General features: G+C 43.0%; 1 protein-coding gene across 4 annotated transcripts in view; it reads right to left on the bottom strand.

Moving 5' to 3' along the window:
• Positions 1–13762, bottom strand: part of PDE11A (phosphodiesterase 11A) — a 98314-nt gene that overhangs the window by 70858 nt on the left and 13694 nt on the right. For all 4 annotated transcript variants that reach the window (XM_007671281.3, XM_007671280.3, XM_029072583.2 and 1 more), the window contains exons 5-9: positions 13360–13492; positions 12357–12432; positions 10366–10433; positions 7922–8014; positions 4919–4969 (exon numbers count right to left, since the gene is read on the bottom strand). In XM_007671281.3, coding sequence (XP_007669471.1) covers positions 4919–4969; positions 7922–8014; positions 10366–10433; positions 12357–12432; positions 13360–13492 — 421 coding nt within the window. The remainder of the gene's footprint in view (positions 1–4918; positions 4970–7921; positions 8015–10365; positions 10434–12356; positions 12433–13359; positions 13493–13762) is intronic.

Consider the following 13762-nt stretch of genomic DNA (forward strand, 5'->3'; position numbering starts at 1 on the left):
CTCTCCCATCAGAAGAATAACCAGAACAAGTCCTAAATTGGTTCTCCCTTGAGTAGATGAACTAGAAATAAACAGTTCTAACTTGTAGGTAGCAGGTAAGAATGGATATAAAACTACAGCAGCATGTAATTGGTGTGCTATACATACTTGAAGTTATCACAGCTGTCATCTTCAGAAAATTAACTCTCTGGAATTAGTCATCTTGAAACAGATTTAATTGTCAGTACAGTCTTTGAACTTCATCTCTGATACAGGGTAGAAAAGGATACATGTGCCAACACACTTCATCTTCCAAATGAAGAACAAGCTACTGATGGTGAGGTCCTATCCAAGCATGCGAGTTTGGCTAAAAAGATCAAAGTGGGGCAGACACTCCCCCCACCTCCCACTGTCTGGATGTGAGGAAAGGTCCTCCCACTTTTGTCCTTTACCAGCTCTGTTTCTTTTTTCAAGCTCATCCCCAGCACCCCGACCTTCACAAAGCCTTAGCTCAAAAAGGCAAAAAGACCCTCTCTTGAGCCTTCGAGTTGGGCTGTTCAGTCTACTGCAGTGGTTTCCCAACATTTTACGTTTAGGTCTGTGCTTTGCTAGGGCCATGACCACTTTTTTTTTTCTGGCCACCCTGACTTGCAAATGACCACTTTCAGTAGCTGCTGTGGGCAGGGCACTCTACTAAGCGCTTGGGAGAGTACAGTGCAATATAACGGACCCTTTCCCTGCCCAAGACGAGCTTACAGTTGAGAGAGAACCAACTTGGAGAAATTCTTCTACAGCCCCTATGCCTCCCCTGGACTCTCCCACCACTCCCAGTCCCCTCCCCTTGGGCAGCGTCTTCCCATTCTCCTCAGAGAGCCCACCCAGAGGAGCTGTGTTATTCTGGGTATCGCTTCACAGCTGGTGAGCCAACTGTGTTCTAGGACCCTTTTTTAAATGGTATTTGTTAATCACTTACCTTGTATCAAACACTGTTCTAAGCACTAAGGAAGATGCAAGCTAATTAGGTTGGACCCAGCCCCTGTCCTGCGTGGGGCTCACAGTCTAAGTAGGAGGGAGAACAGGAGAACTGAGGTACAGAGAAGTTAAGTGACTTGCCCAAGATCACCCAGCAGACAAGTGGCAGAGCTGGGATCAGAATCCAGGTCCTCTGACTCCTAGGCCTGTGCTTTTTCCACTAAGCCATGCTGCTTCTCAGGACCTTGTTGTTGGTAACCCTGTCCTGTTACTTGATAATAATAATTGTGGTATTTTTTAAGTGCTTACTGTGTGCCAAGCACTGAACTACACTCTGGGGTGGATACAAGCAAATCGGGTTGGACACAGTCCCTGTCCCACTGGGGCTCACATTCTCAATCCCTGTTTTACAGATGAGGTAACTGAGGCCCAGAGAACAGAAGTGACTTGCCCAAGGTCACCCAGCAGACATGTGACAGAGCCGGACCTTCTGAGTGCAAGGCCAATGCTCTATCCAATACGTCATGCTGCTTCTCATCAAGTTTAACTTGATGTTAAACTTGGTATTTGTAGGTGACACTAATGGAATTGCCCGAGCAGTAAGAGGTGTCTTCCACAGACTCAGGCCTCAAAAACATAATCTTGTAGCCCCTTCAACTTTGAATGCTGCTAGAAGTGACAGTGTCACCACACCCTACTCTCTCTTGCAGCCTGCCAAAGACCAGGTTGGCTGCCCCACTAGACGGCCAGCTTCTTGAGGGCAGGATTGCACCGTACTCTTCCCAACTGCTTGTGCTTGGGCTTTGCATTCAGGAAATGCTCAATAAATGCCACTGATTGATTCTGCTTTCTATCTTTTTATCTACTGGGGCAGGATCGGTTCTACCAACTATATTGCACTCTGCTCTCCCCCAAGGACTTGTGCCTTGCGTTCAGGAAGCACTCAATAAATACCACGGATTGATTCTGCTTTCTATCTTCTTGTCTATCACTGTGTTGTTGGATGGTATATCGCTTCAGTAGCAGAATTTGGTGAATGCTTTATGTTCTGTGTTATGACGAAAACCTCTGATGCTGTGTAAGGCGTGCAAAGCAATCCACAAGCATTTGCGTGTCTTTCTGTGTATGTGCCTCTAGAGTACAGTCATCTGCATACAGCTGTTTCTGAATTAATACCCAAGACTTTTCATGATGCTTGTTGCCTGTTGAGTAGGAAGAATTTCCCCAAAAGGTCAATCAATCAGTGAAATTTATCAAACCCTTACTCTGTGCAGAGCACCATATGTGAGAGAATACAACAGAGATGGTAGCCGTATTCCTTTGCATGTGGTGAGAATCTAGAGAGGGAGAAAGAAATTAATATAACTGTGCTACAGCTATGTTTGTAAATACTCTGGGACTGAGGGTGGAGTGAATTCCAAGTGCCTAAAGAGTCGGGAGTGTATTCTGACTCGAGGTCACAGACCAGACAAGCAGCAGAGCCAGGATTAGGGCCCAGGATCTTCTGACTCCCAGGCCCGTGCTCCATCCACTGGGCCGTACTGCTCTTCACTTAAGTGAAGTGGCTTAAGGGTGTTGAGGAACTTTTCAGGGCAGTTGATTCTGCTTAGCAATTTCTAGAGCCTTGGTCTGTTGGTGTCAAATGGTTCTGTGAAGTCACTGAACATTTTACTGAGGTTTTTATGATTCTCTCTGCAACTTGTCTTCACCTGTCATGCTGCAAAGATCGTATCCGCTGAGCCGTGTTTTGGTTTCAAGCCACACTGCAAAATCAAGTAGGACAGTCTGCAGTGTTCTACAGTAGTCTATCCTAGGGGATTCTGGTTAGACTCCTGTCTTCAGAGGAGGTGATTTCCTGTGGTTTCATGTCATTTCTCTCCCATTTCTCCTTGGTGATGGTGGACAGACACAGCCCTACCCATATACCCCTAAATTTGTACATTCAGGCACGTGTGTACTAGAATATTCACAAATTTGCCTTTTCTTAACCCCAGTAAATTATATGTCAGTCACTCTTAATGAGGACAAATACACATTTCAGTTCTTTTAAGTCCTGTTTTGGTTGGTTTTGTCCCATCGATGGCATGGACAAATCAGATCATAACTTCAAAACATTATTACATTTTCACATGAATTAAACCCAAGCAGGTGATCCATCACCATGGAGCTGAATGAATTGCCTAGGCCATTTCCCCAACTCATGAATAATACACCAGCGCAAATTAAAAATGGATCCAGTTTACAATGTTTTTAGGCACAAAACTATAGTTTGCCTAAAATCTAACTGTGGATTGCCATTGCTATACAGGGCTTTAGGCTGCGAAAGGTTCTTGACTGTAAGCTTATAGTAGGAAGGGACTGTATCTGCCAACTTTATTATATTGTTATATTGTACTCTCTTAAATGTTTAGTACAGTGCTCTGCCCACAGAAAAGGATCAACAAATATAATTGATTGACTGATTGACTGGGCTTACCTGTTGTTTATCACAAATGTATTTGCTGGCATTGAAGAAATGGTTTTGCTATAGCTATGGTTGTTCAAATCAAAGCTCATCAAGATTCAGGTCCTTCACTACAAACACCAAGCATAAGTTTTGATTGCTTCTGCATAATACTCTTTTTCATATACCAAGATCTCACCACAGCAGCTATTTCAGACTTCAATTACTGATTATGGAATGCTTTATTTACTTTCTACATAGAGAAAAACCATTAGATAATTATCTCCTATGTCTCAATGATAATACAGTAGAATAGTAGCCAATATATTTCAGAATAAAGAATAGTATAAATAGGCTATTAGTCTTAATTTGAAGATGAAATAACCGCTGGTCCAAATTTAAGTACCTCATCTTTTCAATGTATTATACTGAAACAATATAGCTGAAAGCTACAGAAAGGTAGCTGGAAGTCAGAAGGAACTGGGGTTCTTCTAATCCCGGCTCTGCCACTTGTCTGCTACGTGACTCTAGGGAAAAATCTGATCTTCTCTGTGGCTCATTTACTTTAACTGTAAAATGGGGATGAAGATTGCGAGCCCCATGTGGGACATGGACTATGTCCAACCCGAGCAACTTGTATCTACCCCAATGCTTAGTACGGGTCCTAGCACATAGTAAGCACTTAAAGCAGCATGACCTAGTGGATAGAGCATAGGCCTGGAAGTCAGAAGGACCTGGGTTCTAATCCGAGCTCTTCCACTTGTCCACGTTATCTTAGGCAAGTCACTTCACTGCTCTGTGCCTCAGTTACCTCATCTGTAAAATGGGGGTTTACTCTTCCCCATGGAAGAGTGCTTGCTGATCCCTGCCCTAAGCAGGGTAGAGAGAGGGAGAGAAGAGTAATGGTTGGGAGGAAGAAGCAGAGAGAAGGGCTTTCCGGGACTTTTTCAGGAAAGTCGGGTGAAGGAACTAAATGATCTGACACTGAGGAGCCTGATATACAAGCCGAAACTATATGGCCATTTTGGAAAAAAAGACGGGATTCTGCGGCAAAGGGTTGGATGGAAATTAATTTGTTGTGGGAGGGTGCTGAAAAGAAAGGGTTTTTAGAGGAAAGCACGATAGTGGATATGAGATCGGGGAAAAAGCAGTTGTATCTTGAAGCAGGAATAGTACCGTAGTTTTTATAGTTGGTTAATGTGAACATTTTTGTAACATAAAAATAAAGAAAACATTTCTCCGGATGTGTCACTGTCTCTATGCCAAACACTCCCTCCCAGGGGTGAGGCAGGAGCAGACAGGCCAAGCTGCTCCATCTTCAGCCATCCTTACTGAGCTTGGCTCTGAACCCTTCCCTTTCACCTGCCCCCTCTCCCAAACGCATTTCCCCTTTCCAATCTCAGCACTTCACCTCCAGCAGGCCAGATTGAGGCAAGGCCCGGGGAGTGGGGGTGGGCCAATGTGTCAGGAGGGTGATAATGAGGCCTCAAATGTACAATCCTGGGCCGTCATAAAACACCTCACCTTAAATTTGTCCACTTCTGCCTTCGAACATGTGGCGTGGTAAGACAGCACCTGAATCACAATGAGAAAAACACCTCTGGTAAATGGCAATGTCTCACTTCCACAGAAGGTTCTGATCTTCAAAAACAAACTGTGAACTGGCTCTTTCTTCATGAGTTACAATTTCAGTAAAACTAAAAAATAACAGAATACTGTAATAAGCAATAGCCAATCACTTGACACATGGAAAATAATGCAGCATCACATTAGTGCCTTTTGACAGTCCTACAGTGACAAGAATTAAGTGTCAAATGATATCCTCATTTCAAGTTAGCCTTTTAATTAAGCTACTGTGTTTATATCCTTTCCAGGAAAAAAAGTCCTGGAACATTTGTCTCAGGCAGCTATCACTTCCCTAAATGAAGCTTTATTTATTTATTTTTAATGGTATTTGTTAAGCAGTAGCAATGTGTCTGGCACTGTACTAAGCACCGGGGTATATTCAAGCTAATCAGTTTGGACACAGTCCATGTCCCACATGCGGCTCACCATCTTAGTCCCCATTTTACAGATGAGATAACTGAGACACAGAGAAGTTAAGTGACTTGTCCAAGGTCACACAGCAGGCAACTGGTAGAGCCAGGAATGTAATCAACTGTAATCCCTGTAATCAATTGATGGTATTTATTGAGCACTTACTGTGTGCAGAGCATTGTATTAAGCACTTACGAGAGTACAGTTCAATAGAGGCGATAGGCCCATTCTCTGCCCCAAAGACACTGTAATGTAGAATGGATTACAGTTGATGGCACCTTAAAACTTATAAATGTTGACTGTGGGAAATAGTTTTAAAAAATGTATGTTGAAGATTCAGACTATTTTCACAGGAAGAATGACCCACTAGCACATTTTTAATGGTATTTGTTAAGTGCTTAATATGTGCCATTGGACCTTACTAAGTGCTGGGGTAGATAAAGCTAATCAGGTTGGACACACTCCATGTCCCATATGGGGCTCTCAGTCTTAATCCTCATTTTACAGTTGAAGGAACTGAGGTACAGAGAAGTTAAGCAACTTGCCCACAGTCACACAGCACAGCAGCAGGCAAGTGGTGGAGATGGAATTAGAACCCAGGTCATCTAACTCCCAGACCCCTGCGCTATCACTAGACCACTTCTTTTCAGGTCACTCTGCTTACTGGTGCTCAACACCTGCTCAACTGGCTCAGTCACTAGGGCCAAGTTTCTGTCCTGACCCTCCCAGGGCAGCTCTTCCTTGAGATCAATTAATCAATCAATCATATTTATTGAGCGCTTACTGTGTGCAGAGCACTAAACTAAGCACTTGGGAGAGTACAGTCTAACAGAGTTGGTAGACACATTCCCTTCCCACAGTGAGTTTCCAGTTTCCAGGACTATGCTCCTGAGTAACTAAAGGCAGACATGGGCCCCTCTGGTTTCGAATTCTGATTTATCAGGGGTGTTTCCAGCGTTCATTCTTAATATGAGAACGGGCTTCTCACCAGAAGGCTTCTCACCAGTATTTGGAAGGGAGGAGCGCACTGCTTACCAGGAAGGAGAAACACAAAACTTGCTGAGTGGCCCAAACTTGCCGTCTCGATAACCAACAGGCCACACTAATATTTATTGAGCTGTTTATGGTCCTGGCAGTTCCGTCTAGCACTTGGAAAGCAAACTGACAGTGGATTTAACTTAAGCTGATCTGAAGTAAATGCTGAAAGAATTGATATTGACAAACCCAAAGGACTCCACCATTAGGAAATAAAGTACACTTTCGCTGCGAACAGCAGGTCTTTAGCCGAGAAGAGTGATGAACCGCAGAGAATGAATGGACGATTTATTAGGAACAACCTGCCAGAAGTAACCTCTAACTGCATCGAGCACCATTCTTTGGAATTCTGGAACTAGACCCTGACAGGCTTCAGAACCACTGTCACCAAACGGATGTCTAGATACTGAGTTCATCAGCTTCAGCTGTCAAGTGCTTAAGAAATTAGTTTCTGTTTTGATGGGATGTAAGACTTGAAAAGGTATTTTGGAATCCTGTTTTTTGCTGCCATGATGCCCTGCAAAAGCCATCCATCATTAAAGTGTTGGAAGATGCACGGGAGACTCAGACTTGGAAATCGAAGGTGACTCCTGGCTTCTAGGTATCACGGAAGGAGTGTAATAGATTGTCCAGGAGATGCGGAGGATCTGACACTTGAAGGAGGTTTTAGCGTCGAGAATGAGGGTGACGGTGTCACACTATTTCAACTGGATCCTGCACGGTTCATTCAAAATTGGGTCTGCATGAGTGGGATGGCTTTGAGGTCAGTTTTGCATAAAAACCTAGGTTTGAGATTGGTGATTAGGCTTCAGGGGATGGTAAGCTCCTCTAAACTGTAAGATCGTTATGGGCAGGGAACCCATCTACCGTTCTGTTGTATTGTACTGTCCCAAGTGCTTAGTATAGTACTCGTCACATAGTAAGTGCTCAATAAAAGCACTGATGATGATGCTGATGATACACAACCAGAGCCCTGTGGCCACGCTGCTTAGTCCAGAGTCCAGAAGAAATTCTAATTACCTGAGAAACCCCAGATGGACTGCTTGGGCTTAAAGCTAGCCTGCCTAAGATTCACAGAGCTTCATCAACTCCTCGGCCTGTTCCCTTACCTGTATTTTCTATCCACTCAGAAGCCTGCAAAGAAGAACCCTCCAGAACGTTTCCTCTGGACCATAAGCTTGTTGTGGGTAGGGAATGTGTCTGTTTTTTGTTATATTGTACTCTCCCAAATGCTTAGTACAGTGCTCTGCACATAGTAAGCACTCAGTAAATACTACTGACTGCTTGACTGACTGGCTGACAAATCTTGGAGAAAATACTGATCAACCTTTCAGTCAAGTACAGCTGGGTTCAGTATTAGGTTGAACCAAAAAAAGCAACCAGTTTTATAGCATTCAGCACCTGGGGAGTTTTACGCTGAACATCAGTTTGTTCGGGTTTAGACCTCATACTTACATCAAGAGCCACCGACTGCTTTGCCCAGGATTTCTTCACTTGATCATACATTATTGTGTTGTTGATGCCCAGGCCACAAAAAATGACAAAGGCCTACAAAAAAGATACCATACTTTAGAAAAGATTGTATGTTCAGCTGTTTATTATTGGATACATAAACAGAGGTAAATCCGAATGCAGTGTCAATCAGTCCATGGTATTTGTTGAGCAGTTACTGTGTGCAGAGTACTGTACTAAGCACCTGGGAGAGTACAATACAACAATATAAATAGGTACAGGGACCCCTTGTTACTGTTGTGAGTTTCAATGGACCAAAACAGTGCAAACAGGAAATAAGGAAGTGGTGACTTACTAACATTAACAGGGAAGAGGACTGTAAGCTTGTTGTGGGCAGGAAAGGTGACTGCTAATTTTGTTGTACTGTACTCTCAAGCGCTTAAAACATAGTAAGGACTCAATAATACCATTGATTGATCGATTGAAGGGGAATTTAGGTTCCTTTGCAAAAGCAACCATCCAAACACAGGGTGTAGTATCAAGATTAGGGGAATCCGTGTGGGCTAACTGGCTAGAATGTGGGCCTGGGAGTCAGAGGACCTAGGTTCTAATCCTGGCTCTGACACTTGCCTGCTATGTGACCTTGGGTAAGTCACTTAACTTCTCTGTGCCTCAGTTCCCTCATCTGCAAAATGAGGATTCAAATACCTGTTCTCCCTTCTTCTTAGACAGTGAGTCCCATATGGGACCTGATTATGTTTTATCCTAGTCTATCCCAGGGCTTAGTACATTGCTTGGCACATAATAAATACTTAACAACAATTGCAATTATTATTGTAATGATTTGGGGGATGATGGTTTATTTTGACCTAAGGTTTTGCAGGGGTGCTTGTTTCAAATGGAATCTATATGCAGGGAAAGAGATATTATTATGTTAAACATGGGCAAGAAGTTTTACAGAAGGAAAGGAACTGGTCTAAAAAACTAAAGAAATCTACCTTTGCTTGGGTAACCACTCTTCCGGTTTCCCCACCTTTGGACTCCCGGTTTGATCTTACAAAATAAAATTGAATAAAAGAACTTGTTGGAGGGATTTGGGAAAGACACTAAGAGAAAAAGGATAGAGTGCCATCTTTCTGGAAAGCAATATCCCTGACTAGAGTTGAAATGCACTAGATCAAACAGCAGTATGATCTAGTGGATAGAGCACAGGACTGGGAGTCAGAGGACCTGGGTTCTAATCCCAGATCTGCCACTGGTCTGCTGTCTGAGTGACAAGTCACTCAGCTTCTCTTTGCCTAACTTTCTTCACCTGTAAAATGGGGATTCAATACCTGGTTTTTCTCCATGTTGGAGAGACCTGTGTCTGGCCTGATAAATTTATATCTAACCCAGCACTTAGAACAGTGTTTGACATAGAGTAAGCGTTTAACAAACACCGTTTTTAAAAAAAATCAAATAATCAGTGGTATTTATTAAGCATTTACTGTAGGAAGAGCACTGTATTAAGGGTTTGGAAGAATAGAATTCAGTTGGTAGGCACAATGTCTGTCTTCAGGGAACTTATAGATCTTCCTTCCAGCCCTAAAAATCCATGAAGTGTCTCCTAAATACCACCACTCTGCTAACCGAAGTATGATGAACAACCATGTTCCTAAAGACTTCTGAACCCAGGAGAAAATTGTGGAGCTGGACCATATGTCAGCACCACATGTCGGATCCATTCTTTAATACTTCCTAGGTCGGGAGCTGGAAAATCAATGAGCATTGACGTCTCTCTCGCTGGTGTTAGTCATTCTGGCGTATACCGATAATGTATCCTTCCTTATTTCCCTGAGGTGGTTCAGCTACTAGGAGTGCAATACAGTGCTCTTAAGCAAGTTAGTAGGACCTGAGGGACAAAGAATTTTAAAACCCATTGCTGCCATGGTCTAGATATGTCAGCTCAGATCAGCCTCCCTCACCTCCCCACCCCCACGCCCCGCCTCCTCTTCTGAATGGAGCCAGTAAACTTAACCTATATCAAGAAAAACACATGAGAAAAAACTGAAAAAAAAAAAGGGATGGTAGAAAGCCTTCACTCTTTTTCTACCAAAGGCTTTGCCCTTTTGCATAGATAGCTACAGTAAACACGGTGACAAGGGGCACCCAGAGCAAAGTGTAGAGTCAGAAGGTCATGAGCTCTAATTCCAGTTCTGCCACTTGTCTGCCGTGTGACATCGGGCAAGTCACCTCTCTTAGCTGTGCCTCAGTTACCTCATCATTAAAATGTGGATTGAGACTGTGAGCCCCACGTGGGACAGGGATTGTGTCCAACCCCATTTGTGTGTATCCACCCCAGCCCTTAGTTCAGTGCCTGGCACATAGTAAGTGCTTAACATATGCCATAATATCATTATTATTATCACATTGAACTTTGATGAAAGATCACAGAATTATCTTCCTACCTCAAAGAGTCGCTGATCAGCATTGTCGAATGGTTTCCCATCAAGCCTATTTAAGACCTGAGCAACTCCTGTGGAGAGAGTTCATAGCACTAAATCACATAATCAATCAATCAATGGTATTGAATGAGCGCTGAGGGACAGCGGAGAATGGGATTCCGTGCTTGGGAGAGTATGAATGAATTAGTGGTCATGGCCTCCAATCGCTGACAATCTAGTGGAAAAGACAGGCGCTAAAATCAGTTACAAAGGAAGAAGAGGAAAAAGGGAATGTTACAAAAATATTAGGTAATCTTCTACCACAATTAAATAGAGCCAGCTTACGCTGGTTGTGCTCATCTTCCATCTAAGCATCGACTCTGTGCTCCAAGTCCCTTGAAGCTTAAGGAAATACAGTAACTCTTCCGAATCCCCCAAACACTGTTTATTTGGAAAGGGAAGAAGCCAGGGTTGATAGAGCGGGAGGAATTTCGAAGGATGCGACCCTTTGCTCTTAATTTACCACAAGAGGGCGGTTTATACATATGTGAGAATTAAATTCACCGGACTACTCTTTTCTCCATGTTTTGCAGATAAATGTCAACTCGTAGACATGTGGACGGTTTCCAAATCCAATCTTTCACCTCTCACACGTAATGAAAGTGTGGTCTCAGAGAAGCCAGGAATCCCAGTGGAGAACAGCAGAATCAGGCTCATGATTCAAGGCCACGACACACAGTAAGCACTTAACAAGTATCATTATTATTATCATTATTATTATTACTGTGTTGGTGATGATGGTTTTTGCAAAGCACTTACTATGTGCCAAGCACTGTACCAAGCACCCCCTCTAGACTGTAAACTTGTTATGGGCAGGAAACATGTCCATTAATTCTGTTGTATTGTACTCTCCCAAGTGCTTAGTACAGTGCTCTGCACATAATAAGCACACAATAAATACATCGATTGAGTGATTGGGGTAGATACAAGATAATCAGGTTGGACACAGTCCCTGTCCCTTATGGGGTTCACTGTCTAAGCGGAAGGAGGAACATGTACCAATTGATCATTTTGCAGATGAGGAAACTGCGGCCCAGAGAAGCTAAGCGGCTTGCCCAAGTTCGGGCAGCAGGCAAGTGGCAGGGCCAGAATTAAAACCCAGGTCCTCTGACTCCCAGGATCATGATCTTTCTGCTAGGCCATGCTGCTTACCTCAGCTTTTTAGCCATCATGTTCTTCTAGTGTCTCTCCACAGTGTTACTTGTAAAGCTTTGTGTTATGAGCGTGCAGGGCTATGAGCCATGGACAAAGGTTTTCCTTGGTGTTCAGGGTAAAGTGTGTGTATAGTCAATGAACACTGTCTTCCATTTAGGAAGTGGATGAAAAAAAAAATTTGCACGTTGGGACCTTAGAGACTGTTGGCAGAAAATGAATTCCACTGACAAGCAGTGTTGTCTTAGAGTTTCTGGAGGGAGACTTATAGGAAACTCTAAGAGGAAAACAGTTGTTCAGGAAGAAAATTTGGAAAATTCAGATCTTCTTGATTCAAAAGGAAGCAGCGTGGCTTAGTGAAAAGAGCACAGGCTTGGGAGTCAGATTCTAATCCTGGGTTCTAATCCTGGTTCTGCCAATTGCTTGTGGTGTTCTTGGGCAGGTGACTTAACTTCTCTCTACCTCAGTCAACTTATCTGTAAAATGGGGATAAGATACCTATCCTCCCTCCAACTTAGGCTGTGAGCTCCATGTGGGACAGGGACTGTGTCCAATCCGATGAACTTGTATCTACCCCAGCGCTAAGAGCACTGCTTGACACATTAATTGCTTAACAAATACCAATAATAATATTGTTATTGCTAATTATTTTAACATGCAATTCTGGACTCTGGGGCAGTCCAGTCCTCTGAATATCATTACCCTGACTGAAATGCAGGAAAGAGGGCACGAAATGTATAAAAAGGGACGTGAAAGGTGTGCCTTCATAATAGGGCAATGCTCACTAACCCTGAGGAACTTACCAATGATTTGATGGCTGCTGTTCCATATAGGGACACAAAGAACAGATCGGATGTGGAAGCCGGAAAACTGTTCGGCCTGGGAAATGGGAAAAAAAAATGAACTTTTAGTCCCTTCTCAAATATGTAGTGACAGAGTTCTAAGACCTTCCACTAAAAAGAACAGCTAAGGGGAGTCAGGAGACCTGGGGTTGAATCTCAGTCTTACAGCATGGCCTTGGGCAAGTCACTTTACCTCTCTAGGCCTAAGCTTCCTTATACGTAAAATGGGAACAAGATAAACCGTGAGCTCCAGAGAAGTCAGGAACTGGATCCAATCTCATAACTTTATATCTACCCCAAGATCTTGCACATATATGTGTTTAATAAATGCCATAATTAAGAGGCTTTTCTTTAATGTGACTGATTTCATACAGTTACTTTGATCATCCTTTCCTAAATATTAATTTTAATCCCTTCCATTAAAGCCACTGAAGAAGGCCCTGCTTCATTAAATGCCATCCCTTGCCCTTCTGCCATAGACAGTTTTCTTCAAAAAATCCAGAGTTTTCATGCTAAATGGGACCAGATTTTAAGACCTTCACTGAGAAAGAGTGAACAACATGTCCAAAGCAGGGCTCCTGCACAGTATAGTAGTTTGGCTTCTGAGACAGGCAGACAAGTAATCTTGTAACAAATTTTGGTCAAAGCCACATGGTTTTAGAATCTCAGCACAGGTTCAGCAATTGGGAACTTTTCATTCTTACCTTGGCCTCATTTTATTGTACTTTCCCAAGTGCTTAGTATAGTATTCTGCACAAAACAGGTGCTCACTAAATACCACTGATTGACTGTCTGAAGGACTTGAAAGAAATTGGAAAAAGCAGCAAAGTCACATTGAGCAAAAAGATGTCTTTTTTGTTTGCTGTTTCTTTCTGCTGGAGGTACTCCCTAGATTTTTCTTATGACAAATGATCAAACTGGTGACAATAGATTGTGGAAGCGCAACACACAAAACACCTCTTACTTCAGCATCAAAGCGAGGATCTTGGAACGCATCGCTGATGTTCACCGGAAGGCCTGTGGATGCTACAAGCTCAACAATGCTATTATTGGTTAGCCAGTCTGAATAAGGGGATTTCTCCACGCTGTCCTTGAAACTACCATAAAGACACAGCAAGGGGCAAAAAAAAAAAAAGTATACAGTCAGTCTTGTTCAAAAACACACCAAGAACATCACAATCTGCATGGGCATATTTGCATTAACCGAACAATTATCTATGAACATTAAGGGAATGCTAAGTGGCATTAGTCACACAACAATAACCTGATGATTAGTGAAATGGGCAACCTCTGAAGATCTTATTCTTAATGTTAGTGTGACATTCTCCTGCTCGCTGGTTATAAAATGCAGGCTTGTTTTAAAAATG

Source organism: Ornithorhynchus anatinus, chromosome 9 (genome assembly GCF_004115215.2).
Source record: "Ornithorhynchus anatinus isolate Pmale09 chromosome 9, mOrnAna1.pri.v4, whole genome shotgun sequence".
Classification (NCBI taxonomy): Eukaryota; Metazoa; Chordata; class Mammalia; order Monotremata; family Ornithorhynchidae; genus Ornithorhynchus; species Ornithorhynchus anatinus.